Raw genomic sequence first — 26,240 nt, forward strand, 5'->3', positions numbered from 1 at the left:
TAAACATTCCACGAATATTCATCAACGCGAACTTTTAATCCAACGAACGATCTTTTTATATTTACAGTATTTTTTCTTTGTGTGTGGCTTTACTTCATCCCGAGTAATACCTACCAACGAAGAAAAAATCATACGGGAATATTTCTCACTTTGGTTTGACTTCACAATTTTATCTGATTCATTTCAACAGAAATGAAATCAACAATTTAAAACTTTTGAACAAAGTACAGTTTTTGTTCCATGTACGGGTAAAGTGGGAGCATTTTAAGAATCATGGCGATAATGGCAAGAATCTGACCCAGTGCCGGCATTGCCAGGCATTTGGTCACGGCCCAGGACTCCTGATCATTGCGCCATGGTTCAAAAATGCATGGTTTGCGGGGATTCTTCTCACGACAAGGACAATTGGGTCCTAAAATGAAGCTTAGATTGCTGATATTATTGTTCACAGCGATAAAGCTTATATTTCTGAGAACAATGCCCCTTGGTACGACCACAAAGAGTTTGAAATGGATTTTTAAATCAATTTTGAATAATTAACCTCGCGGTCCTTCTTGGCAGAAAAGCTACTTGACAGCTCGTTCCAAGGGGACCATAGTTGATCCATCGAAAAAATGTTGTCTTGTCAAAAAAAATTTCGCATAAAAATGAAAAAAAGTGATCAGTTATGGTTTTTAACCGTGTTTTTTACCGTTATACATAAAAATTTACATAGGGCTTTAGTACCCAATTGGGTCCTAAAGCCCTATGTAGACTTGTAAATACAGCGGTAAAAAACACCATTTCTCATAACTTTTTTTTCATTTTAATGCAAAAAATTAAATTGACAAGACAACATTTTTTCGATGGATCAACTATAGTCATGTTGGAAAGATCTGTCAAGTAGGACCTTTCCTGTCAAGAAGGACCGCGAAGTTCATTTTTTTAAAATTGGTTTAAAAATCAATTTTAAATCTTTTGCGGTTGTACAAAGGGTCATTGTACTAATCTAATCTAATCTAATCGAACACAAGCGCAGCCAGTCCGAAGAAAGCATCCTGGAAGAACTTGCGGTTAGATTACGCCTCAAGTCCTTTCTTGTCAATATTAATAATTGCAGTACATCCGAGTTACCCCAAAAATGTACAGCAAAAATTAAAGCGGCCAGGCCTACTGCGTTGCATTAACCGCAGAGACAGATTCGGTGAACGGATCACATTTCACAGAATCAACAGGGGAGGAAGGATGCGTGGACATACCGTACCAAACGCTCCGAATCAGTTAGGTGTGGTGTGTAAGTGTAAATTGGCAAATAATTATATTTTTAGGAGGGAAGTGGAATTGGGCAATTGAAGTTGGGGAAAATGGGAATTGGGAAAAGGATAATGGGGAAGGGAGAGAAAGGTTATTTAATAATATCATAATATAGGGGAATATAATAATTTAACAACTTATGATGGAAAGCTCTCACCAAGAAACAGCAAATCTTTAACATAATGCTCAAATCTTCAAAAGACGCCGCGAGGTGGTATCCCGATCGTCAGATTCCAGGTTCTTCTCAGGAGACAGGCCGATCGTTTGACGTGAACACTTTCACTTTTGCACTGAGTATGTCCGCTCCCAACCAATATTTACCCATGGTTCGGTGATTGTCGTGTCCAAAATGAAGGCCGCGATGTTGCTGCCCAACGAAACGTCCATCCGTAACCTGCTCAGTCTGGGGTCTTCGGACGTGACCGATGGCGTACCGTAAGAATCGGTACAGCTTGGACGCAGAAGTTGGCCAACCATAAGCAGATACGTTAAATACAAAAAAATCGAAAACATGCTTTTTTAATATTAAAATATTGAAATAAAATCCATTATTCCAGGTTCTTCTCAGGAGACAGGCCGATCGTTTGACGTGAACACTTTCACTTTTGCACTGAGTATGTCCGCTCCCAACCAATATTTACCCATGGTTCGGTGATTCTAACAAAGAAGTTGCACTTATGGCCTGTTTTGAAAACTATACATAATTTTATCACAAGAAAATGTAAACTTTTTGCAAACCAATTGAATAACGACAACTTTTAAATTCTCTCGTTGTACAAAGGGTCATTGTACTCAGAAAAATAAGCTTTATCGTTGTGAACAATAATATCACAAATTTAAGCTTCATTTAAGGACCCAATTGTCCCGTGAAAGAAGTCACCCAATTTAAATGTGCCAATTGTATGTATGTATGTATGTATGTATGTATGATCCCCATACCCGCAGGCAACTTGGTCCTGAAACACATGTGAGCGCTAGGTGAACAATTCGATCATCTTTTACTCCATAATCTGTACACCCACGTGCATAAGTTTTTTTGCACGAATTTTAATGCTACAAATACCGGCGCATAAAATAAAATGGTTTCCCTTTTCCCTCCCCAAGCGCCGGAAATTTGTAGCGGGTGTAGGGACACTTCGCATAGACGCCCTTGCTCCCATCATGTCACTGAGGGTATGGAGCGACGAGAAATTAATAAGCATGCCCCCTAGTCGAACCTTCATTAGAGAAGCAGGCAATCCACAACTCACAGCGAACGACCAAAGGAACACCCTACCGCGTATATAGTAATAATTTTGGCGTAGATGTCTTGATTGATGTGTGTGTATGTCAGAATAAATGAAAGAATGAATGTCTTATAAAAGGAACAAGCTCACCAGATTCTTCAAAACCAGCTTCTCTTCAAACGTCTTCAGGCTTATGACAACAACGAACGCCAGACTTGCTAGGGAATGCACGAGCCGTCCAATCCATGATTAAGTGCACTCCAAACACCACCGGAAACAGACAGCATATAAGGGCTTCACGGCATTAGCTTTGAATTCAACTCGCATGCCTGAGCTGCACCGAAATGGGCTGAGGAATTCATAAATAAGCAAACAAAAAAAAACCAAAACAAACAAAAAAGTTAGTGTACGCAAAACAATAATAATAATAATAATAATAATAATAATCATAATAATTAGAAAAAAAAAAACAAAGTAAGACAAAAAGGTCGCGAAAAACTTCAGATATAATCTTTTAACGGTACACAACAACCAGAGCAATTACACCAAGATTTTGTTAAACACATTCTGGTAACTTCAAAACTATGATAACTATAGTTATAATTTTTCATTCATCCCCAAAAGTACTGTTTACAAAACAATTGACCACAATGTTTGACTATTTTACCAATCAATTTTTTTTAGGATTGGGTTCGTAAGTTTGACAGTATTAGAATCTGAAGACTACAACTTCCTTGAGAAAAAAAAAAAAAAAACAAAACAAAACAAAAAAAAAACAAAAAGGACCTTCTGTTACCAAGCAGTAAATGAATAAGAAATAATTGCAACCCGCATAAAGATTTCTGATGAACTTACAGTAAATTTTAACGTTACAAAACGATAAAATATATTGTCATTTTGACAGTGTTTTAACAGTAGACAGCATCGTTTTTTAAGATAATTTGCGTCGTATTTTGGGATTTTACCATAAAAAAGGGGGGTTGTTATGCACCGGTACCATAAAAATTTCGAAATTTTTCCATACATTTTTTTACCAAATACGACGCATTTTACTGTTAATCTAATGTTGCATTTTTCATCCAAAAACTCGTCCTGACTATAGAAATCATCATACATTAATAATAAAAACAGCAAGCATTACAATGCATTGCACAGTCAATTTACAGTTCTTCATGGTTTTTTATCTAGTAAATGATGCGGTAAAAACTATATGCGGACAATAAAACTAATAAGCATTACAATGAATTACACAGTAAAATTATAATTCTTTATGGTTTATTCCCCACTAAATACTACTGTGAAAACTATTTTCGGACATTAAAATAAATAGTAAATAAAGTAAATTTTACAGTAGTTTTATTGTTATTCATAGTATGTTATTTATATTCAACATTGAACCACTTTGTTTATTTGTTCATGAATTGTTAACGCCTTCTTCAGCTTTTTGCAAATCGCCAAAAGGAATCCTTCCACGACGTTTTCTTTCGCTTTCGATTCCGTTTGAAACCCTCGATCGAGACCGGTTCCTGTTCCCCCTCGGGTGGGTGATGCCGTGGTGTGTTCAGTCTGTCCGCCGGTACCTTTTGTCGACTGGAGACTCCGGATTGATTTGCTGGTATTAATAAATGAGAAGACAATTAAGTTAAGAAAAATCTTAATTTAAATAATCAAAATCTGGGGGATGAGACGAGAGAATGCGTAACGTGATTTTCGAATGAGCACAAGCGTGACTTTTTCTTTGCACTTGAATAATTTGTTTTGAAATCTTCTGTGCGCATTTTTTTCCAAGTTTTCGGAAGACAAATAACTGCGTCAGAAGTGGGTGAAGTTTTGCGAAGTCGGTTTGGAACAAAATGTAAGCAAGAGCTCTAAGAAGTACAGTGCCCATTTTGAGACAAAGTACAAGTCTTAATAAATAACGTTTTGTACTAGAAAAAGCGAATCGTGCCCACAATTCGGGCGGAATCAATTGTTGGAGACGACCTCCGGATGAGCACTGAAAAGGGAGAAATAGCCAGTAGGAAGTGGGTTCATTGGAGAAAGAATGGCTCTACGACGACTTTACTGGTAATGGTTATGGTGATTCGGAGAATAATTACAAAAGGTTCGCTATATCAAAAGAAAAAGAAAATCAACAAACCATATTTGGTTTTTACAATAATTTCCCTAATGAATGATTACAATACTTGCTGCTTCTGGCGAACAGTAAAATGGCTCCGCTTTGCAGTTCAAAACGGTTCCGCTTTTGAACCGCTCTATTCACCCCCCCAGATCAAAATTCTCAGATTTTATTCTGAGATTCTTAAATGCTTTTATTCAAGATATTTAAACAAAAACTTTGGTTATTAAATTTAAAATTTATTTAAGCCCTTTATTTTAAATTTCTCAAATTATCAAATCAAATGCAGACTGTATTTGAATTTTTGAACCCACAGTTTCTAATTTAATTTTTTATACCGTCGTTTTTTAATTTTGTATTTTCAGGATTTGGGAGTTTTGAAATTGTAGAATTTCAATTTGCTTTAAATTTTTAAATTTTCTTTTTTCAAGTTTTGAAAAAAAATATTTAAATGTATAATTTTCAAATGTTTAAATTGCTAAATTTCAAAATCTAAGATATCTTAACTTTTGAATTCTTCATTTCGTTGATCAAGCTTCCGTGTCCCGTAATCAAATAGCTCCGCACCGTTGCAAATGCCTCCTGTAAAAGAAAAAAAATAACAAAATAAACTTAAGAAAGTTACCCAAGCAGACCATTGTTTTTTTGCAAGCAGTTGACTTAGTCAAACTTTTCGACACCCTCAGCAAACGTCAAATCAGTACAAACTGGTGCCGAATCTCTTCCAGAAAAGATCCGGCAATAATTTTTATGGTTTGACGTTTGCGGAAAGAATCTTGAAAATTTAAACAAATCACTTAATGCATCAGACCATGACAAACATCTGCTGCTGCTGCAGGAGGGGTTCCGCCATCTCCAAATTTCATGAAACGCCTGATATTTACATCCCGGAGCTCTTCTGATTCGTTGACGATTGAGGATCCTGTAAAATAGAAAAAAAAGGTATTTCCTAAGAGGGCTATAAAAATGGGGCTGGATACACTTCAAACGACGACGACGGAACGTGTGAGCGGCATAAACAATCGGACGCGACTGGCAACTTCTTTCAAACCGTTTCGGAAGAAATTCCAAAACATAACCACACACAAACACTACAAACGTCGGCGATGACGATGCACAAATCTTGGACGCGATTGCCAACTTCTTTGGAACCGGAAGAAGTTCAAAAACACACGCACCCACACATGACCGACGACGGAATCTGGCACACATCCTGGACGTATCTGGCAACTTTTATCCAAACCGGTCCGGAAGGACGACGACAACAGAATCTGGCACAAATCCCGGACGCATCTGGTAACTTCTTCCAAACCGGTCCGGAAGAAGTACCAAAACACACGTACCTACTTCAAACGACGACGATGGCGACGGAATCTGCCCCAAATTGCGGACGCATTAATGTTCTTCACCGGTCCAAATACTCACCAAAAGTTGCTGACACTAATCTTCTTCTCCCTCCCGGATCAGTCACCCGGCAGATTTGACGCCGGGAGTTTGGTTTTTCACAAGCACACGCGATTTCATTTCGATTAAAACTTTTGAAACTGCGGCCAAACAAAACAGGATCGAACACGCATCGCGAGTGAAAAAATTTGACAGCTTGCTCAACCCGCTCAACCATGGTGCGTTCGTTTGGGAGCGTCGTACGGTTCAGGCGACGACGTCAGGTGTCATGGTGTGTTCGTTTTGGGATCCTTATTATTTTATGCCTTTTCTTTTTTTGAGTAAAAATGTTAAAATATTAAAATGTTAAAATGTTAAAATATTAAAATGTTAAAATGTTAAAATGTTAAAATGTTCAAATGTTAAAATGTTCAAATGTTAAAATGTTAAAATGTTAAAATGTTAAAATGTTAAAATGTTAAAATGTTAAAATGTTAAAATGTTAAAATTTTAAAATTTTAAAATGTTAAAATGTTAAAATGTTAAAATGTTAAAATGTTAAAATGTGAAAATGTTAAAATGTTAAAATGTTAAAATGTTAAAATGTTAAAATGTTAAAATGTTAAAATGTTAAAATGTTAAATTGTTAAAAATTTTAAAATGTTAAAATGTTAAAATGTTAAAATGTTAAAATGTTAAAATGTTAAAATGTTAAAATGTTAAAATGTTAAAATGTTAAAATGTTAAAATGTTAAAATGTTAAAATGTTAAAATGTTAAAATGTTAAAATGTTAAAATGTTAAAATGTTAAAATGTTAAAATGTTAAAATGTTAAAATGTTAAAATGTTAAAATGTTAAAATGTTAAAATGTTAAAATGTTAAAATGTTAAAATGTTAAAATGTTAAAATGTTAAAATGTTGAAATGTTAAAATGTTCAAATGTTAAAATGTTAAAATGTTAAAATGTTAAAATGTTAAAATGTTAAAATGTTAAAATGTTAAAATGTTAAAATGTTAAAATATTAAAATGTTAAAATGTTAAAATGTTAAAATGTTAAAATGTTAAAATGTTAAAATGTTAAAATGTTTAAATGTTTAAATGTTTAAATGTTGAAATGTTTAAATGTTTAAATGTTTAAATGTTTAAATGTATTAATATTTTAATATTTTAATATATTAATAAATTATAGATTAATATATCAATATATTAATAAATTAATATTTTAATAATTCAATATTTTATTATTTGAATATTTTAATATATTAATATATCAATATATTAATAAATTAATATTTTAATATTTTTTTTTGTGAGGGAACAGTAAAATAATTAATGTTTTAATGCTTAAGTTTTTAAAATTGTTTGATTTGATTTGAGCTTTTCACAAAATCGTTTGTGATGTTTTGTTTTTAAAATATAACTCGTTTTTAATACTTTTATTACATGATTCAAATTATTTTAAAAAAATCGTTCAAAAAAGTTCACACTACGCAACTATAACATTACAATGAACGTAATGTAACAAAAAAATTGGAAAAAATGCATTATGAGATTTCCAATACAAAAACCATAAGATTTGCTATATTCATGCATTTTACGATAGTTTTATTGTTTCCATTTATAACATTTCCAATAACAAAACCTTACAATTAGCTGTAACCATGAATTGTATAGTAGCTTCATCGCCATTCCAGTAAAGTTCGAAAAAGTCAACAATAAACTTACCATAAATATTGTAATATGTATTGTAATTGGATGGTTTTAACAGTGCAAATCATCATACATTTTTATGCGGGAAGAACATCAAAACTCTATGAACCAGCTAAACACACAAGATGTAAAATTGTTATTACAGTAAATAAAATAAATTGAACTAAATTTGAAAATGATAAAAAAGAAAAAAAAAATATTGCAGAAACTATTTTGATAATTCCTAAATATACCAAACACTATTGAAGATAGCAAATTTTTAAATTGTAAAAAGATACAACATTTAAAACAAACAAATAACAATAAATTTATGGCATTATCATAACTCCAAGAAAATAAAATAAGATTAAATTTTCTATGAAACTTCAATTTACTGAAATTGATGAAAGGAGTAGCCGACCAAGAACCATGAAGAAAATACTAGTTGTAAAGGTTTGTTAACAGTACTAGTCAATCGTTCATAACACCTGATGCAATATGCCGTCGTTATGACCACGATATCCCGGGAAAGAGGCCCACTGTGAATATTTCTGCAGATTAACAGTAAATGTGTGGTGAACACAGTCAAGAACCGTATCTGTACAGGGGAAAACGATACATCCAGAGCCTCAGCCCCTACCGGCAAAGCGCATTTCGCAGTACTAGGCCAACGTTCTTATACGCATACCATGAATGGAAGCAAAAAATACTAGTCAATCTTTCCCACGCCATACTTAATCAACCACTGTTATGACCACGTTATCTCGGAAAGGATCACCACTACATTTACCATAAGTGTGCAGCTACTATTTAGTAAGCATTGCCGAGCACCGTATCTACTAAGCAAAATTTGCGGTGCAGTACTAGAATTACGTTCCTGATCATGAACCAATACAAAAAGATCGAAGCATGCAGAATCATAAACATAGAGAAAGAAAAAAAATGCATATATCTAAATGTATATATATATATATATATATATAATTAATATAGAACAAAATAAATCAAATAAAACAAAGAATTAAAATAACGCCATTAATTATAAATTTAAAAAAAACCAAAAAATAAAACTTTAATAAAGTTAAGTAAAAATTAGGAATAATCAAAATATAGTATGGAAAAATAGGATAGTAACTGTAAATAAATGTTCCTTCAAACAAAACAAACAAAAAAATAGTGAATGAAAAAAAACATGAAACATTTTTATGATTTTTTAAATTTTTTGCGTCCAAAACTATTGTCGAAATCCTCCTCCTCACTACACTCGATTTGATAAATATGTTCTGCTTTTCTTTTAACTAAATTTTTATCATTGGCAAAACCAATCCAATCACTCTCAACCCACTCTGGATAGTGTTTAAAAACTTCAATTATAGAATCACGCCAAGTAAATGAAGGTCTGCCTTTTTTCTTTTTATTCAAACACAAATTTGCTGCTAACTTCAAAGGATGTAATGAGTCCCTTCTCTGAATGTGAGCCCAATAACAAATCTTTAGAATTCTTATAATTTTTACTGCAGTTTTACCATCCAATAATTGTGATACTGATAATGAACTTGAAGGTCTATCACGACATGTGTTGAGGCCGCTCACTGCCGCGACGGGGTCGACACCATGCTGCTGTGTGGGAACGAACGCCGCGTCGACATCTCACGCGCGTGAGACGTGAGGAAGAAGGAAGAAACAATGACGAAACACACGAGCAGAGGGACGACAAATCAAAACAAAGTCACAACCCAAATTTATGAGCACAAGTTGGTCAGGGAAAAGAAAGTGGAGTGATTTTCGGATAATTAGGAGGAAGTTTGAGGATTAGGATTTTGATTTAGAATCGAGGATTCGGGAGAGGAGTTTGTGGGCCGGGTGAACAACAAGTAGACGGACACAAATTCGTAAGTTGTTATTTAATTTGAAACAAACAGTGAAATAAATAACACAAAGTTCATGCAACACGAAACAGGAACCACACGCGGATAAATCCGGGTGGTGATTCACGGAGGGAGGACAAGACGGTTTAGGACGGAACAGGACAGAACCGCTGTCTTTGTACGAGTAAGTTCGAAACAGATAAACATGAAAAATATAACAAACAAAAACATGCAAAATCTGTACTAACATGTAAAACCGAACACGCTGTTAAACATAACCTAAAATTACAGCTACAACACAAACGTAGAACACAAATCCGGATCGGGTTGGACGGAAAACAGGAAACAAACAAATTGTAAGCACAATTACACACACACTACACACACATTGTACTAAACTTAAATCTAATTTGCAGCTTTGATCTGCCTTAAATAAATTGGGCTGATTCGCAAGGAGGTTTATTTCCGTTGGCGTCCAGAACATCATCAAAGAATTTGTTTCCGGCGTGGAACGGTTCAGGATGGCCCCCAAACCCAAGCCGGATGTTCTAGCCGACTGCGTAGTCTGCGGCAAACCGAAGGGTGACGACGCTGAGACGGTGGAGTGCGAAGCTTGCCGGCTTTGGGCACATTTGGCGTGCGCTGGAGAAACGGGAAAAGTTGAGAACTACTTTTGCCCGAACTGTTCTCAGTCGCTGCAAGTGCCAAAGACCCGGAAGAACGCCAAGAAGCCGAAAAGCGATGCGGGCACTACTTCCGGCGCTGCTGACCTGCCAAAGGACGTGCTGGAACAGTTGGAGTTGGAACGAGTTGAGCGGGAGAAGAAGATGGCCCAGGAGGTGATGATCCGTATGAAGCGGATCGAGATGGAGAAGAGTTTTGCCGAGCAGGAGCTCCGGATCGAGAGAGAGATGCAGGAGAGGGAGTTTGCGGCGGCGAACGAGGTGCGCGCGCTGAAGCTCAAGATGGAGCAGGAGTTTTTAGATAAGCAGAAGGCTGCGGAGGAAGAGTTCCTCGCGAAGCAGAAGGAGCTCAAGAAGCTCGTCAAGAAGAGCAAGCAGAAGCTTGAGAAGGCCGCGGTGGATCCACCGGCTGGCAAGGGCGAGGGAGCGGGCGCGGGCTCGACGGACACTCCGAAGGGGGTTCTAGAAAAGCCGAAGTTACCCGTCCCCAAACTCAGCGATTCCGATCCCGACAGCAGTGGTGATGAGAGCGATGAGAAGGAGGACCCGACGACACCGGTTTCTGGATCGCGCGAGGTCTCTGACGGGCCGGGGAAACCGGTCACGAAGTTGACGAAGGAGCAGTTGGCGGCTAGACAAGCAATGTCGCGACATCTGCCGAAGTTCTCCGGGGAGCCGGAGGTGTGGCCTCTCTTCATAAGCAGCTTCAAGTACACCACTGAAGCCTGCGGCTTCACGAACGTCGACAACTTGAAGAGGTTGGTGGATTGTCTCGAAGGGCCAGCGCTGACGTTGGTGCAGGGTCGGCTCGTGCTGCCGGATGCGGTGCCGGATGTCATCGAAGACTTGCGACACATGTTTGGCCGGCCGGAGAAGCTGCTTCGGGCGCTTTTGCAGAAGGTTCGGAACGCGCCAGCTCCCACGAGCGACAATCTCGACACGTTCATCCATTTCGGGATCACCATCAAGCAAGTGTGTGATCACCTGGAAGTTTCGGGCATGAAGGACCATCTGAACAACCCGATGCTGGTCCAGGAGCTGGTTGAAAGGTTGCCGACAAGTCATCAGCTCGACTGGGTGCGCTACAGGCGGGGAAAGGTCAACACTCCGCTGAGAATACTGTCCGATTTCTTGTCGGAACTGGTCGAAGATGTGTCGGAGGTGGCCGAGTTTGCGGCGCTCTCGCTTCAGGAGCCGACGAAAGCACAAGGCGGGAAGGGCAAGCGGAACGAGTTCGTGCACCTGCACGAAGCGACGAGAGAGAAAGCGGCGGGTGGCAGAACGAGCATGGCTTGCTACGTTTGTAAACAAACCAACCACTTGATACGGAACTGTAGCGAGTTCAGAGGAATGCGGGTGCCTGAGCGCATGAAGACCGTGGAGCGCTTGAAGCTTTGCACGGTTTGCTTGAGCAGCCATGGCAACAGCGCGTGCCATTCGAAGATGCGCTGCCAGATCGGAAATTGTCGAGGACAACATCATCCGCTACTTCACCGCGAGGAAGCTGCGAGGCAGTTCCAACGGGTTGACTGCAACACGCACAAGGTCGACGGCGGGGTGATCTTCCGGACAATTCCAATCACCATGTACGCGGGGAGCAAGGCGTTCAACACTCTGGCGTTCCTGGACGAAGGATCGTCGAGTACACTCATGGAGGAGTACGTGGCCAACAAGCTGGGAGTGCAAGGAAAGCTGGAGCCGCTGGTCGTGTCCTGGACTGCCGAGATCGATCGGCACGAGAATCAATCTCGTCGGGTGAGCCTGACGCTGGCGGCCAGAGGTTCGAGAGAGATGTTCCAATTGGAGAACGTGCGGACGGTTTCGAAGCTGCAGTTGCCGCAGCAAGATGTGAGATTTGCGGAGGTGCAGAAGCGGTACGGTCATCTGGCGGGCGTGCAGGTTGCAGAGCAGGTCAAAGAGAAACCGACCATCTTGATCGGGCTTGACAACATCCATCTCTTCGCGCCGCTGGAATCAAGAGTCGGTCAACAAGGCGAACCGATTGCTGTCCGTTCAAAGCTCGGCTGGACTGTGTACGGACCTGATACACCCAAGCCCTTGGTGCACACGTTCCTGAATCTGCATGTCGTCAAGCCGGCCAGCAACCAAGAACTCCACGACATGATGAGGGACCAGTACGTCCTGGACGAAGCTGGTGTTGCGTCGTTTGCGGTGCCGGAGTCTGCCGAAGAACAACGAGCGAAGAAGATCTTGGAGACGACGACGAAGCGCACCGGAGAGCGGTTCGAAACCGGTCTGCTGTGGCGCGAGGACGAGCGGCGATTTCCGGACAGCTACCCGATGGCAACGCGGCGGCTGCAGGCGTTGGAGAGGAAGCTGGACAAGAACCCGGCGTTGAAGCAGAACGTCTCTCAACAGATCGCGGAGTACCAGAGCAAGGGGTACGCGCACAAAGCAACGGCCGAGGAGCTGAAGACGCCCAGCAACGCCGTTTGGTATCTGCCACTGAACGTCGTCCTGAACCCTCGGAAGCCGGACAAGACAAGACTGATTTGGGACGCGGCGGCGTCGGTGCGGGGTGTCTCGCTGAACTCACAGCTGCTCAAGGGACCGGACATGTTGGTGCCGCTGCCACGAGTTGTGTGTCGTTTCCGGGAGAGACCGATCGCGCTGGGTGGGGACATCCAAGAAATGTACCATCAGATCAGGATCAGAGAGGAGGACAAGCAAGCTCAACGCTTCCTGTTCCGCGAGAACCCTGCCGACGCTCCGCAGGTGTACGTCATGGACGTAGCAACGTTCGGGTCGGCTTGCTCCCCAAGTTCGGCTCAGTTCGTGAAGAACCTGAACGCGGACCAGTATGCGGAGGAGTTCCCGGAGGCAGCTGCGGCGATTAAGGAGCGACACTACGTGGACGATTACTACGACTCGGTGGACACGGTCGAGGAAGCGATTCGGCGGGCCAACGAGGTGAAGTTCATCCACTCGAAAGGAGGTTTCAACATCCGGAACTGGGTGTCGAACTCGAGGAAGGTGCTGGACGCGATGGGAGAACAAAGCGTGAAGACATCCGTGCACTTCAACCAGGAAAAGTCGGCTTTCTACGAGCGTGTACTCGGCATAGTCTGGGAACCGGATCAGGACGTGTTCTGTTTCGCGGTGGCCTCGAAGCCGGAGTTCCGCGACGTTCTGGCGGGAGAGCGACGTCCAACCAAGCGGATCGTGCTGAGTGTGGTCATGGCGCAATTCGATCCAGCGGGATTCCTAGGACCGATCACCATTCTCGGGAAGATCCTGGTGCAAGATCTGTGGCGCACGGGGTGCGAGTGGGACGAAATGATCGACGAGCTGGCTTTCCAGAGGTGGCTGCGTTGGATCAACATTTTGGCGGATGCGAAGCACTTCAAACTACCAAGGTGCTACTTCGGGAACGCGCGGTGGGACGAGATTGAGGAGATTCAGCTGCACATCTTCGCTGATGCGGGTGACAAGGCATACGGATGCGTGGCGTACTTCCGAGCGATTGTCCGGGGCGAAGTGGTTGTGGCGCTGGTGATGAGTCGGTCCAAGGTGGCGCCGCTGAAGATGCTATCCATCCCGCGTCTGGAGCTGGAGTCGTGTGTACTTGCGGCGCGCATGTCCCAGGCGATTCACGACAACCACAGTTTCCCTATCAGCAAGACCTTTTTCTGGACTGATTCGGCGGTCGTCCTGTCGTGGATCCGCTCCGATCAGCGTCGCTACAAACAGTTCGTCGGGTTTCGGATCGGTGCCATTTTGAGCATGACGTCGCTGATGGATTGGAACTTCGTACCGACACAACACAACATCGCCGACATCCTGACGAAGTGGGGAAAGGATCCGAACGTCCGGCCTGACAGTCCGTGGGTCTGCTGCCCGAGGTTCATCCACGATCAGCAAGTAAACTGGCCGAAGAAAAGTTTGCCCCCACCGAACACCACGGAGGAACTTCGCGTGCATCTCCTTCTACACGACGTGAAGGTGGTGGACACCATCGTGGAGGTGAACCACTTCTCAAGGTGGACGATGTTGGTGAGGACCATGGCGTGCGCTCACCGTTTCGTGTCGAACCTCAAGCGGAAAACGAAAGGGCTGCCGATGGAGACGCTGCGTGCGACGAAGGCGCAGGCGAAGATGCTGAGACCGACGACGGTACCGTCGGTTCGAGTTGCGTTGCAGCAAGACGAGTACAAGCAGGCGGAGGTGTACCTGCTGAAGATGGTGCAGGCGGAGAGCTTCATCGACGAGGTGAAAGTGCTGACCAGGAACAAGGATCGTCCGGCGGATCAGTGGCTCGCCCTCGAAAAGTCAAGTCCGCTGTACAAGCTGACTCCACTGGTCGACGAAGACGGCTTGCTGCGGATGGAAGGGAGAACCGAGAACGCGGAGTTTCTGCCTTTCGATCTGAGATTCCCAGTGATTCTACCGAAGGATCACCACGTCACCCGGATGATTGTCCAGCACTACCATCAGAAGTTCGGGCACGGATATCGCGAGACGATCAAGAACGAGCTGCGCCAGCGTTTCTTCATTCTGGGGGTCAACACACTGGTTCGACAAGTGGCGGCGGCGTGCGTCTGGTGCAAGGTGCACCGCAATCAGCCGTTGGTGCCAAGGATGGCGGCGCTTCCTGTGCAACGCATCACACCGAATCTTCGCCCGTTCAGCTACGTTGGGGTTGATTATCTGGGTCCGCTCGACGTGTCAGTTGGACGCCGGTCCGAGAAGCGTTGGGTGGCGCTGTTTACATGCTTCGTCACGCGTGCAGTGCATCTGGAGGTGGCGTATGGGCTGACGGCACAAACGTGTCTGATGGCGATTCGTCGTTTCATCTGTCGTCGAGGCCCTCCGGTCGAATTCTTCTCCGACAACGGAACGAACTTTCGGGGCGCGAGCAAGGAGCTGGTGGAGACGGTGCGGAGCATCGGGAACGACTGCGCCGAGGTGCTGACAACGTCGCGAACGAAGTGGACCTTCAACCCACCCGCTGCACCCCACATGGGGGGTGTTTGGGAGCGTTTGGTCCGCTCTGTGAAGGAGGCGCTGGAGGCGTTGGACGACGGGCGGCGGCTGACGGACGAGATTCTGGTGACCTGTCTGGCGGAAGCGGAGGACATGATCAACTCACGTCCGCTGACGTACGTGGCTCAGGAATCATCGCAAGCGGAGGCCCTCACACCAAATCACTTCATCCGAGGAGTTTCACCGAACGAACCCAACACGGTCCCGCCATCCCCTCACCCTGCAGAAGCTCTACGTGACGCCTACAAGCGGTCGCAACAGTTGGCAGATGTGATGTGGCAGCGCTGGATCAAGGAGTACGTGCCGTCGGTGAATCAACGCACGAAGTGGTTCGGTGAGTCGAGGCCGCTGAAGGCGGGCGACCTGGTCTACATCGTCGACGGGAAGAACAGGAAGTCCTGGATCCGCGGAGTGGTCGAAGAGCCGATCGTGTCCGGCGACGGGAGGATTCGCCAAGCATGGGTGCGAACCACCAGCGGGCTGGTGAAGCGCGCGACAGCGAGGCTGGCCGTGCTGGAGATCGAAGGTAAACCTGCTTCAGAAGCTTCGGAACCGGGTTTACGGGCCGGGGGATGTTGAGGCCGCTCACTGCCGCGACGGGGTCGACACCATGCTGCTGTGTGGGAACGAACGCCGCGTCGACATCTCACGCGCGTGAGACGTGAGGAAGAAGGAAGAAACAATGACGAAACACACGAGCAGAGGGACGACAAATCAAAACAAAGTCACAACCCAAATTTATGAGCACAAGTTGGTCAGGGAAAAGAAAGTGGAGTGATTTTCGGATAATTAGGAGGAAGTTTGAGGATTAGGATTTTGATTTAGAATCGAGGATTCGGGAGAGGAGTTTGTGGGCCGGGTGAACAACAAGTAGACGGACACAAATTCGTAAGTTGTTATTTAATTTGAAACAAACAGTGAAATAAATAACACAAAGTTCATGCAACACGAAACAGGAACCACACGCGGATAAATCCGGGTGGTGATTCACGGAGGGAGGACAAGACGGTTTAGGACGGAACAGGACAGAACCGCTGTCTTTGTACGAGTAAGTTCGAAACAGATAAACATGAAAAATATAACAAACAAAAACATGCAAAATCTGTACTAACATGTAAAACCGAACACGCTGTTAAACATAACCTAAAATTACAGCTACAACACAAACGTAGAACACAAATCCGGATCGGGTTGGACGGAAAACAGGAAACAAACAAATTGTAAGCACAATTACACACACACTACACACACATTGTACTAAACTTAAATCTAATTTGCAGCTTTGATCTGCCTTAAATAAATTGGGCTGATTCGCAAGGAGGTTTATTTCCGTTGGCGTCCAGAACAACATGAATCCCAAATTTCTCTCACAATTTGATTTTCAAAACGAGTTATAGAAAGTCTGTTTCTTTTAAGAATAGTAGCTGATTAAAAAACCGTAAATCATAGAAGGCAAAATCACCGTTTTATACATAAGTTTACCTAGACGCCAAGTAGGTTTATAACGTTTACAAAAAGCTATAACCATTTTTGCAATTTTCATTGTGGATGAACAACGGATACGTGTGGTCAATGGCCTTGCTAAATCAGTCGTTAAATAACTACCCAGATACCTCAATTTGTCTACAACAGGGAATGGTTCATTGTCTAACAAAAGGCTATTAGGAGTAATGCAATCTTTAGACAGATGTCTGATAAGAATATTACTTTTATCTTTATTGATTTCTAATCCTACACGTGCAAAAGCCATTTTCAAATGTTTGATTATTAGATCAAGATCTCTAACACTATTCGTAATTACCAAAAGGTCATCAGCAAAAGCTAGGATAATAGGCAGCTTCATATTGTTTTGATCTAATAAATTCAGTTTCTTAATTATTTTTTTAACCTCAATCAGAACCCACTGTATTATTAAAATGAAAAGAAACGGAGACATACTGCAACCTTGCTTAATGCCCCTATTTTTAACAAATTCAATTTAAATGTGCTAATTGTGGTAAAAAGCAAAGTAATCCACTTTAACGACCCCCGGGTCTTTTGTGGTCTCTGTTGCAAGTTTCTGCTCATTTCTAGGCGTTCGAAGGTTATGTGTGGTGAGTCATCCAAAACCTCTTTTACGCTAATGGACCGACGTTTTACTTCCCCATCCGATAGAAGACGTGGCCAGGCAAATCTCGTATCGAAAAATGCCACCGGGTCCGTCTGGGATTGAACCTAGGCCATACTGGGGTTTAGAGGCTACCACACTAACCACTAAACCACCACCCCGTGGTGGAAATCATAAATAAAATTTCTGGGATTGCACCATCAGAAAAAAAGGTTTTGGATTCTCGTGCTAAGCATCAGCCGAAATCCAAACCGAAATTTTCTCTAAGTCAGGTTGTACCTGCAACTTTAAATCAAACGTTTTTGCTATCTCCCTCTAATGAGAGAGCTAGACAAAATACTTCTACCATTGAAATAGGCAACGGTATTTCCTATGTTGCAGTAGGGTGTAATATGGTTGTATGGAAAAAAAAAGTTGTCAAAATTTAGTGAGCACAGCAATTTTTCAGTTCCTTTTTGGGTCCTAAACAACTCCCCAAAGTTTGAGAACGATTGGTTCAGTCCTCACATTGCGCAAAGCGATTCAATTTTCCATATAAATCTGTAATTAGGGATTAAAAAAAGGAAATTAATAAATAAAAACACAACTTGTTAACAAACAACAACAACACACAAACTGTGGGACAAACCAACAACCATTGACAGTATTGTCTTCGTCTTAAAACATCGCAAAGGGGTGGTAGACAACGCCCAAAAGTGACGTGACGTAATGTCGTGTCATCGACCAAAAGGCTTAAAGGGACGAGAATTAGACCGCCAACGGTCACATTCTCCCAGGCAAATGAGCGATCTATGATTATTAAATTTTTTAATTTTTTTAAATTTTTTAAATTTTTTAAATTTTTTAGATTTTTTAAATTTTTTAAATTTTTTAAATTTTTTAAATTTTTTAAATTTTTTAAATTTTTTAAATTTTTTAAATTTTTTAAATTTTTTAAATTTTTTAAATTTTTTAAATTTTTTAAATTTTTTAAATTTTTTAAATTTTTTAAATTTTTTAAATTTTTTAAATTTTTTAAATTTTTTAAATTTTTTAAATTTTTTAAATTTTTTAAATTTTTTAAATTTTTTAAATTTTTTAAATTTTTTAAATTTTTTAAATTTTTTAAATTTTTTAAATTTTTTAAATTTTTTAAATTTTTTAAATTTTTTAAATTTTTTTAAATTTTTTAAATTTTTTAAATTTTTTAAATTTTTTAAATTTTTTAAATTTTTTAAATTTTTTAAATTTTTTAAATTTTTTAAATTTTTTAAATTTTTTTAAATTTTTTAAATTTTTTAAATTTTTTAAATTTTTTAAATTTTTTAAATTTTTTAAATTTTTTAAATTTTTTAAATTTTTTAAATTTTTTAAATTTTTTAAATTTTTTAAATTTTTTAAATTTTTTAAATTTTTTAAATTTTTTAAATTTTTTAAATTTTTTAAATTTTTTAAATTTTTTAAATTTTTTAAATTTTTTAAATTTTTTAAATTTTTTAAATTTTTTAAATTTTTTAAATTTTTTAAATTTTTTAAATTTTTTAAATTTTTTAAATTTTTTAAATTTTTTAAATTTTTTAAATTTTTTAAATTTTTTAAATTTTTTAAATTTTTTAAATTTTTTAAATTTTTTAAATTTTTTAAATTTTTTAAATTTTTTAAATTTTTTAAATTTTTTAAATTTTTTAAATTTTTTAAATTTTTTAAATTTTTTAAATTTTTTAAATTTTTTAAATTTTTTAAATTTTTTAAATTTTTTAAATTTTTTAAATTTTTTAAATTTTTTAAATTTTTTAAATTTTTTAAATTTTTTAAATTTTTTAAATTTTTTAAATTTTTTAAATTTTTTAAATTTTTTAAATTTTTTAAATTTTTTAAATTTTTTAAATTTTTTAAATTTTTTAAATTTTTTAAATTTTTTAAATTTTTTAAATTTTTTAAATTTTTTAAATTTTTTAAATTTTTTAAATTTTTTAAATTTTTTAAATTTTTTAAATTTTTTAAATTTTTTAAATTTTTTAAATTTTTTAAATTTTTTAAATTTTTTAAATTTTTTAAATTTTTTAAATTTTTTAAATTTTTTAAATTTTTTAAATTTTTTAAATTTTTTAAATTTTTTAAATTTTTTAAATTTTTTAAATTTTTTAAATTTTTTAAATTTTTTAAATTTTTTAAATTTTTTAAATTTTTTAAATTTTTTAAATTTTTTAAATTTTTTAAATTTTTTAAATTTTTTAAATTTTTTAAATTTTTTAAATTTTTTAAATTTTTTAAATTTTTTAAATTTTTTAAATTTTTTAAATTTTTTAAATTTTTTAAATTTTTTAAATTTTTTAAATTTTTTAAATTTTTTAAATTTTTTAAATTTTTTAAATTTTTTAAATTTTTTAAATTTTTTAAATTTTTTAAATTTTTTAAATTTTTTAAATTTTTTAAATTTTTTAAATTTTTTAAATTTTTTAAATTTTTTAAATTTTTTAAATTTTTTAAATTTTTTAAATTTTTTAAATTTTTTAAATTTTTTAAATTTTTTAAATTTTTTAAATTTTTTAAATTTTTTAAATTTTTTAAATTTTTTAAATTTTTTAAATTTTTTAAATTTTTTAAATTTTTTAAATTTTTTAAATTTTTTAAATTTTTTAAATTTTTTCAATTTTTTCAATTTTTTCAATTTTTTCAATTTTTAAAATTTTTTAAATTTTGTAAATTTTTTAAATTTTTTAAACTTTAAATCAAACGTTTTTGCTATCTCCCTCTAATGAGAGAGCTAGACAAAATACTTCTACCATTGAAATAGGCAACGGTATTTCCTATGCTGCAGTAGGGTGTAATATGGTTGTATGGAAAAAAAAAAGTTGTCAAAATTTAGTGAGCACAGCAATTTTTCAGTTCCTTTTTGGGTCCTAAACAACTCCCCAAAGTTTGAGAACGATTGGTTTAGTCCTCACATTGCGCAAAGCGATTCAATTTTCCATATAAATCTGTAATTAGGGATTAAAAAAAGGAAATTAATAAATAAAAACACAACTTGTTAACAAACAACAACAACACACTAACTGTGGGACAAACCAACAACCATTGACAGTATTGTCTTCGTCTTAAAACATCGCAAAGGGGGTGGTAGACAACGCCCAAAAGTGACGTGACGTAATGTCGTGTCATCGACCAAAAGGCTTAAAGGGACGAGAATTAGACCGCCAACGGTCACATTCTCCCAGGCAAATGAGCGATCTATGATTTTTAAATTTTTTAAATTTTTTAAATTTTTTAAATTTTTTAAATTTTTTAAATTTTTTAAATTTTTTAAATTTTTTAAATTTTTTAAATTTTTTAAATTTTTTAAATTTTTTAAATTTTTTAAATTTTTTAAATTTTTTAAATTTTTTAAATTTTTTAAATTTTTTAAATTTTTTAAATTTTTTAAATTTTTTAAATTTTTTAAATTTTTTAAATTTTTTAAATTTTTTAAATTTTTTAAATTTTTTAAATTTTTTAAATTTTTTAAATTTTTTAAATTTTTTAAATTTTTTAAATTTTTTAAATTTTTTAAATTTTTTAAATTTTTTAAATTTTTTAAATTTTTTAAATTTTTTAAATTTTTTAAATTTTTTAAATTTTTTAAATTTTTTAAATTTTTTAAATTTTTTAAATTTTTTAAATTTTTTAAATTTTTAAATTTTTTAAATTTTTTAAATTTTTTAAATTTTTTAAATTTTTTAAATTTTTAAATTTTTTAAATTTTTTAAATTTTTTAAATTTTTTAAATTTTTTAAATTTTTTAAATTTTTTAAATTTTTTAAATTTTTTAAATTTTTTAAATTTTTTAAATTTTTTAAATTTTTTAAATTTTTTAAATTTTTTAAATTTTTTAAATTTTTTAAATTTTTTAAATTTTTTAAATTTTTTAAATTTTTTAAATTTTTTAAATTTTTTAAATTTTTTAAATTTTTTAAATTTTTTAAATTTTTTAAATTTTTTAAATTTTTTAAATTTTTTAAATTTTTTAAATTTTTTAAATTTTTTAAATTTTTTAAATTTTTTAAATTTTTTAAATTTTTTAAATTTTTTAAATTTTTTAAATTTTTTAAATTTTTTAAATTTTTTAAATTTTTTAAATTTTTTAAATTTTTTAAATTTTTTAAATTTTTTAAATTTTTTAAATTTTTTAAATTTTTTAAATTTTTTAAATTTTTTAAATTTTTTAAATTTTTTAAATTTTTTAAATTTTTTAAATTTTTTAAATTTTTTAAATTTTTTAAATTTTTTAAATTTTTTAAATTTTTTAAATTTTTTAAATTTTTTAAATTTTTTAAATTTTTTAAATTTTTTAAATTTTTTAAATTTTTTAAATTTTTTAAATTTTTTAAATTTTTTAAATTTTTTAAATTTTTTAAATTTTTTAAATTTTTTAAATTTTTTAAATTTTTTAAATTTTTTAAATTTTTTAAATTTTTTAAATTTTTTAAATTTTTTAAATTTTTTAAATTTTTTAAATTTTTTAAATTTTTTAAATTTTTTAAATTTTTTAAATTTTTTAAATTTTTTAAATTTTTTAAATTTTTTAAATTTTTTAAATTTTTTAAATTTTTTAAATTTTTAAATTTTTTAAATTTTTTAAATTTTTTAAATTTTTTAAATTTTTTAAATTTTTTAAATTTTTAAAATTTTTAAATCTTTTGAAATTTTAAAAATTTTAAATTTTTTAAATTTTTTAAATTTTTTAAATTTTTTAAATTTTTTAAATTTTTTAAATTTTTTAAATTTTTTAAATTTTTTAAATTTTTTAAATTTTTTAAATTTTTTAAATTTTTTAAATTTTTTAAATTTTTTAAATTTTTTAAATTTTTTAAATTTTTTAAATTTTTTAAATTTTTTAAATTTTTTAAATTTTTTAAATTTTTTAAATTTTTTAAATTTTTTAAATTTTTTAAATTTTTTAAATTTTTTAAATTTTTTAAATTTTTTAAATTTTTTAAATTTTTTAAATTTTTTAAATTTTTTAAATTTTTTAAATTTTTTAAATTTTTTAAATTTTTTAAATTTTTTAAATTTTTTAAATTTTTTAAATTTTTTAAATTTTTTAAATTTTTTAAATTTTTTAAATTTTTTAAATTTTTTAAATTTTTTAAATTTTTTAAATTTTTTAAATTTTTTAAATTTTTTAAATTTTTTAAATTTTTTAAATTTTTTAAATTTTTTAAATTTTTTAAATTTTTTAAATTTTTTAAATTTTTTAAATTTTTAAATTTTATTTTCTGCCTACCATCCACCCCGCGAATATGAGCGCTCGCGGCCAGCAGACTGGCTGAGTAGCAGATCGTCATCGTCAGCGGAAAAGCAGCGGTACGTACCGAGTCCCCCACACACACATACACTAGGGTGCCCAGAAAAAATGACCCCCTGCTCCACAAGCGAAAAACGGTTTATTGGGTTATTTTAAGCATCTTTGCAAATTTTGAGCAAAATTGATTGACATTAACCCATTGATACCCGAGCCTAAAGTTGATGAAAAAAATGTTTTTCATACAAAAATGACATTTTTAGATCGCTAATAACTTTTCAGGATCGAGTTTTACAGCTTTGGTATGTTTTACAAAGTTGTAGAGCATTAAATTTTCAATAAGAATCTCACTTTTGGGAATATTTGGATGGAAGTAGCGCACCGTGCAGACCAAACTGTAAGAAAGTTGAGTTTTCTATACATTTTTTCAATTTTTCCCATACAAACTTCACCCCCGAGTATCAATGGGTAAATGTTGACCGATTTTGCTCATATTTGGCTCAGAGTCCTAAAATAGCTCAAGGAACAATAATCAGCTTGTGGAGCGAGGTTTTGAGAAAAAGTCCCATATTCTGGGCACCCTAACATACACTCACAAATATACACTTTTGAACCGACTTAAATTCTTTGAATAAATTTCCCCTTCTGTCTCCCAAAAGAGGATTTTTCATTCAACCTGTAACATAAAAAAAGTTAAGTTCCCAAAATTAAGTTCGCGTATCTCCTCGTTGGCGACTAGCGCAGCCGACCCTGCGATTACCGTGAGTCTGTGCTGTGACTAACCGTTGGCAAAAACTAATGTGGGTAAGTCCCAAACAGTTTCAATATCAAAACCGGATTCATATTCGGATACTCTGGAAGGTGCTCTACAACTTTCCCGAAGAGAGTATGGTGCTAACTTGCTCCTGAAAAAAGATACAGCGTCCTCAAACTCGTCTAAAACGTGAATTTCGCGCAAAAAACACGTTTTAGACGTGTTTTGAACACGCTGTATCTTTTTATAGGAGCAAGTTAGCTCTCTTGGGGAAAGTTGTAGAGCACCTTCCAGAGCATCCGAATATGAATCCGGTTTTGATACAAATTTATATGGAAAATTGAATCGTTTTGCGCAATGTGAGGACTGAATCAATCGTTCTCAAACTTTGGGGAGTTGTTTAGGACCCCAAAAGGAACTGAAAAATTGCTGTGCTGGAAAATCGATTTTGTTATTACACCCTAAAGCCGCAGCTGTTTCAGGTACATCCAAAAAAATCAAATCCTCTGCCATTCTTCCTTAAATTGACCAGGTACCTCAAATTCAATCTGATTTTTTTTTCGGTTGGCAACGCTTTGGGATCTTCTGATCTCGGCGATGTTACGTTTGAAAAAATGACGTTTTTGCAAAACTCACTGTTTGGTTTGATTCAAACAATGAGTAATGCTACATCCATGATGGAAGCTATCCAGATTGGATTAAAATTTGCGAATGATGTTATTCTTACTCTGAAGTTTAATCATGGATCTAAGTAATTCGTTTTCGTTTTCGTTTTCGTTTTATGGAGCAAGGTGGGGGACGCGGCTTCAAGTCAGTCCAAGTCCGGTTTCTTGTGGAAAAAAGGGTAGTGGCCGAACTAGTATTGCATACAAAATGAACACCACCGGAAGATATAGGGGATCGGGAGGGGGAAGGTGAACGAAAATTAGTGTAGGTGTGAGTAGTAAGAACTTGGATGACTTGAGCAGTTACGGTAATCTAAGTTTAAGACTGAATAAAGGAAATCTGAAATTATGATCCAAAGTAAAAAGGCCCGGAGAAATTAAATTATGAGTTAATTAAATAAAAAAATGTAACTAATCGCAGATTTATACAAAGGAAACATATGATGTATTTCAAATTTAAAGGAAATTAAAAAAAATACTGGAAAACAAAAGATGGAAAACAACTTGTCTAGGGAATATAAATCTTGAGGACTTTTTTCTGGGCCCCGTCCTGTCGCGTCCGTCAGTAGTCTTGTCGTACATACAACTAGAAGCAGATCTGCTAATGAAATAGTACACTCCGACCAGTTCAACTGATCATTTAAGTCCAATTATTCATTTACGGAAAACTAACTAACTTGAATCAACAACCTAAACTAAACTGTCTGAAAGTAACTTGAATCTCAAATCCCCGAAATTATAATTGCAAAGCCAAAAATTCCTTTACCTTGTTTTTAAACCTGACTTGCCGCTTCCAAAACCAATAAACATAAATGAACAGTTCATACTTTACAAGTTGAATACTCTTCGTTGAGAAGACTATTTCGTGCCTTCCATTTCATTAGGGCACAGAAGCTCTGCAAACAAGAGTGTATCCCTATCATACCTAATATAAACTGTCAATTGAGTGAAAGAGATGAACTCCTGTTCACAAAACCCTTGTGTCCATTTGAAATGTTAGGCTCCATTTGATCGTCAAAACTCCTGTAAATCCTCGATTCGCAACAATGGTCGATACAACCATAATCCGAGAACCGTTAGTTCAACAGATTAACGAATTTTGTCCGATATCATTTCATTATTGATTGATCGAGACTCTATGGATGTTTTGACAATTCCGAATGGTTAGTATATCACTTAAATTATAATCAGAGATTCTGATAGCATCACTTAACTCGTTTACACAGAACTGTCGGCCTGTAATTATTAAACAACCTAAAGTTACAAAAAACTAGCTATTCTGAGTGCCTTGCAAAAAACTTATTTATTAAAATACCAGATCCTAACCTAACACCCTCATTAAAATAAGAAAAAATCACGCTTCTGTTTTTGTGATTAATTAAATTATTTAATATAATCCCACAATGCCTAGAAGAGACCTCTCTTACTGTTGTGCGTAAGCGTTGCTTTGCTTTATGAATTTCTACCTAAGCTAACGAAGTATCAAAAAGATTTAAACCTGTTCCTACCAGATTTTATAAACAAGAATATTGAGATGCAAATAAAAAAATCAATATCTTGCAATCTTACATAGTATAAAAGTTGTGATTTCTATCAACACAAGTATATAAATATAAAATAAATGTGTGATATATATCAACATCGGAAACCATCTTTGAAAATAGCCCTGAAACGACGGCAACGTGTGGCTCCATCTCCAGGGTTTAATCATGGATCTAAGTAATTCCATCAATATTATGAATTTTAATGCTCGTTCTTTAAAAGCGAAAGAAAATGAAATTTTCAACTTTTTACGAGTTCATAACGTGCATGTTGCTGTTATAACCGAAACATTTTTAAAATCTGGCACTTATTTGAAAAGTGATCCAGATTATAAAGTTTTAACCGATAACCGAATGAATTGAAATGGCGGTGGAGTTGCAATACACAGAAAAAAATATTCCTGTAAATTTACATTACTTATCATGGACCAAAATGTATCATGATAAATGATGTATATTTACATTAGATTCATTGGAAATTTACATGACTTTTATTGTAAATGTTCAAATTTAAAATCTTTTGAAATCGTGTAAATTTCCAATGAATCTAATGTAAATTTACACAACTCAACAATTTTTTTTTTGCTCCGTTGAAACTAGAATTCGATTTAATTCTTGAATACTAGATTCAACGGAGCAATTTTTA

The 26,240-nt window shown here is 35.1% G+C and overlaps 2 protein-coding genes across 6 annotated transcripts; one reads left to right on the forward strand and one right to left on the reverse strand.

Moving 5' to 3' along the window:
- Positions 1 to 3,323: 3,323 nt before the first annotated feature.
- LOC120430036 (uncharacterized) lies at positions 3,324 to 6,500 on the reverse strand. 2 transcript variants are annotated; one of them, XM_039595130.2, is made up of 4 exons: positions 6,064 to 6,500; positions 5,450 to 5,560; positions 5,146 to 5,220; positions 3,324 to 4,131 (listed from the first exon to the last, which is right to left on the reverse strand). In XM_039595130.2, exons 1-4 carry the CDS (start codon positions 6,257 to 6,259, stop codon positions 3,956 to 3,958), a joined length of 558 nt encoding a protein of 185 aa, XP_039451064.1. In that variant the 5' UTR covers positions 6,260 to 6,500; the 3' UTR covers positions 3,324 to 3,955. The 2 variants fall into 2 exon arrangements, with proteins under 2 accessions (XP_039451064.1, XP_039451066.1); XM_039595132.2 differs by having other exon boundaries at positions 5,450 to 6,490.
- A 2,334-nt stretch (positions 6,501 to 8,834) lies between these two features.
- On the forward strand, positions 8,835 to 18,230 carry LOC120430029 (uncharacterized). 4 transcript variants are annotated; one of them, XR_008211864.1, is made up of 3 exons: positions 8,835 to 16,155; positions 16,224 to 16,315; positions 16,423 to 18,230. XR_008211864.1 is itself a non-coding variant. In XM_052706594.1 (3 exons), the coding sequence occupies exon 3, from the start codon at positions 10,102 to 10,104 to the stop codon at positions 15,844 to 15,846; it is 5,745 nt and encodes a 1,914-aa protein (XP_052562554.1). In that variant the 5' UTR covers positions 8,835 to 9,604; positions 9,673 to 9,764; positions 9,872 to 10,101; the 3' UTR covers positions 15,847 to 18,230. The 4 variants fall into 4 exon arrangements, 2 of the variants coding, with proteins under 2 accessions (XP_052562554.1, XP_039451057.1); XM_052706594.1 differs by having other exon boundaries at positions 8,835 to 9,604; positions 9,673 to 9,764; positions 9,872 to 18,230; XR_008211863.1 differs by having other exon boundaries at positions 16,224 to 18,230.
- The last annotated feature ends 8,010 nt before the right edge of the window (positions 18,231 to 26,240 follow it).

The sequence above is a fragment of the Culex pipiens genome, chromosome 1, assembly GCF_016801865.2.
Source record: "Culex pipiens pallens isolate TS chromosome 1, TS_CPP_V2, whole genome shotgun sequence".
In the NCBI taxonomy this organism is placed as follows: Eukaryota; Metazoa; Arthropoda; class Insecta; order Diptera; family Culicidae; genus Culex; species Culex pipiens.

Coding starts and splice junctions, on each gene's coding strand:
- LOC120430036 (XM_039595130.2), bottom strand. CDS start 6,259: ATGGTTGAGCGGGTTGAGCAAGCTGTCAAATTTTTTCACTCGCGATGC. Junction 5,221..5,449: donor AGCAGCAGATGTTTGTCATG/GTCTGATGCATT, acceptor TTTCTTTTACAG/GAGGCATTTGCAACGGTGCG. Junction 4,132..5,145: donor ACGAAATGAAGAATTCAAAA/GTTAAGATATCT, acceptor TATTAATACCAG/CAAATCAATCCGGAGTCTCC.
- LOC120430029 (XM_039595123.2), top strand. CDS start 10,102: ATGGCCCCCAAACCCAAGCCGGATGTTCTAGCCGACTGCGTAGTCTGC.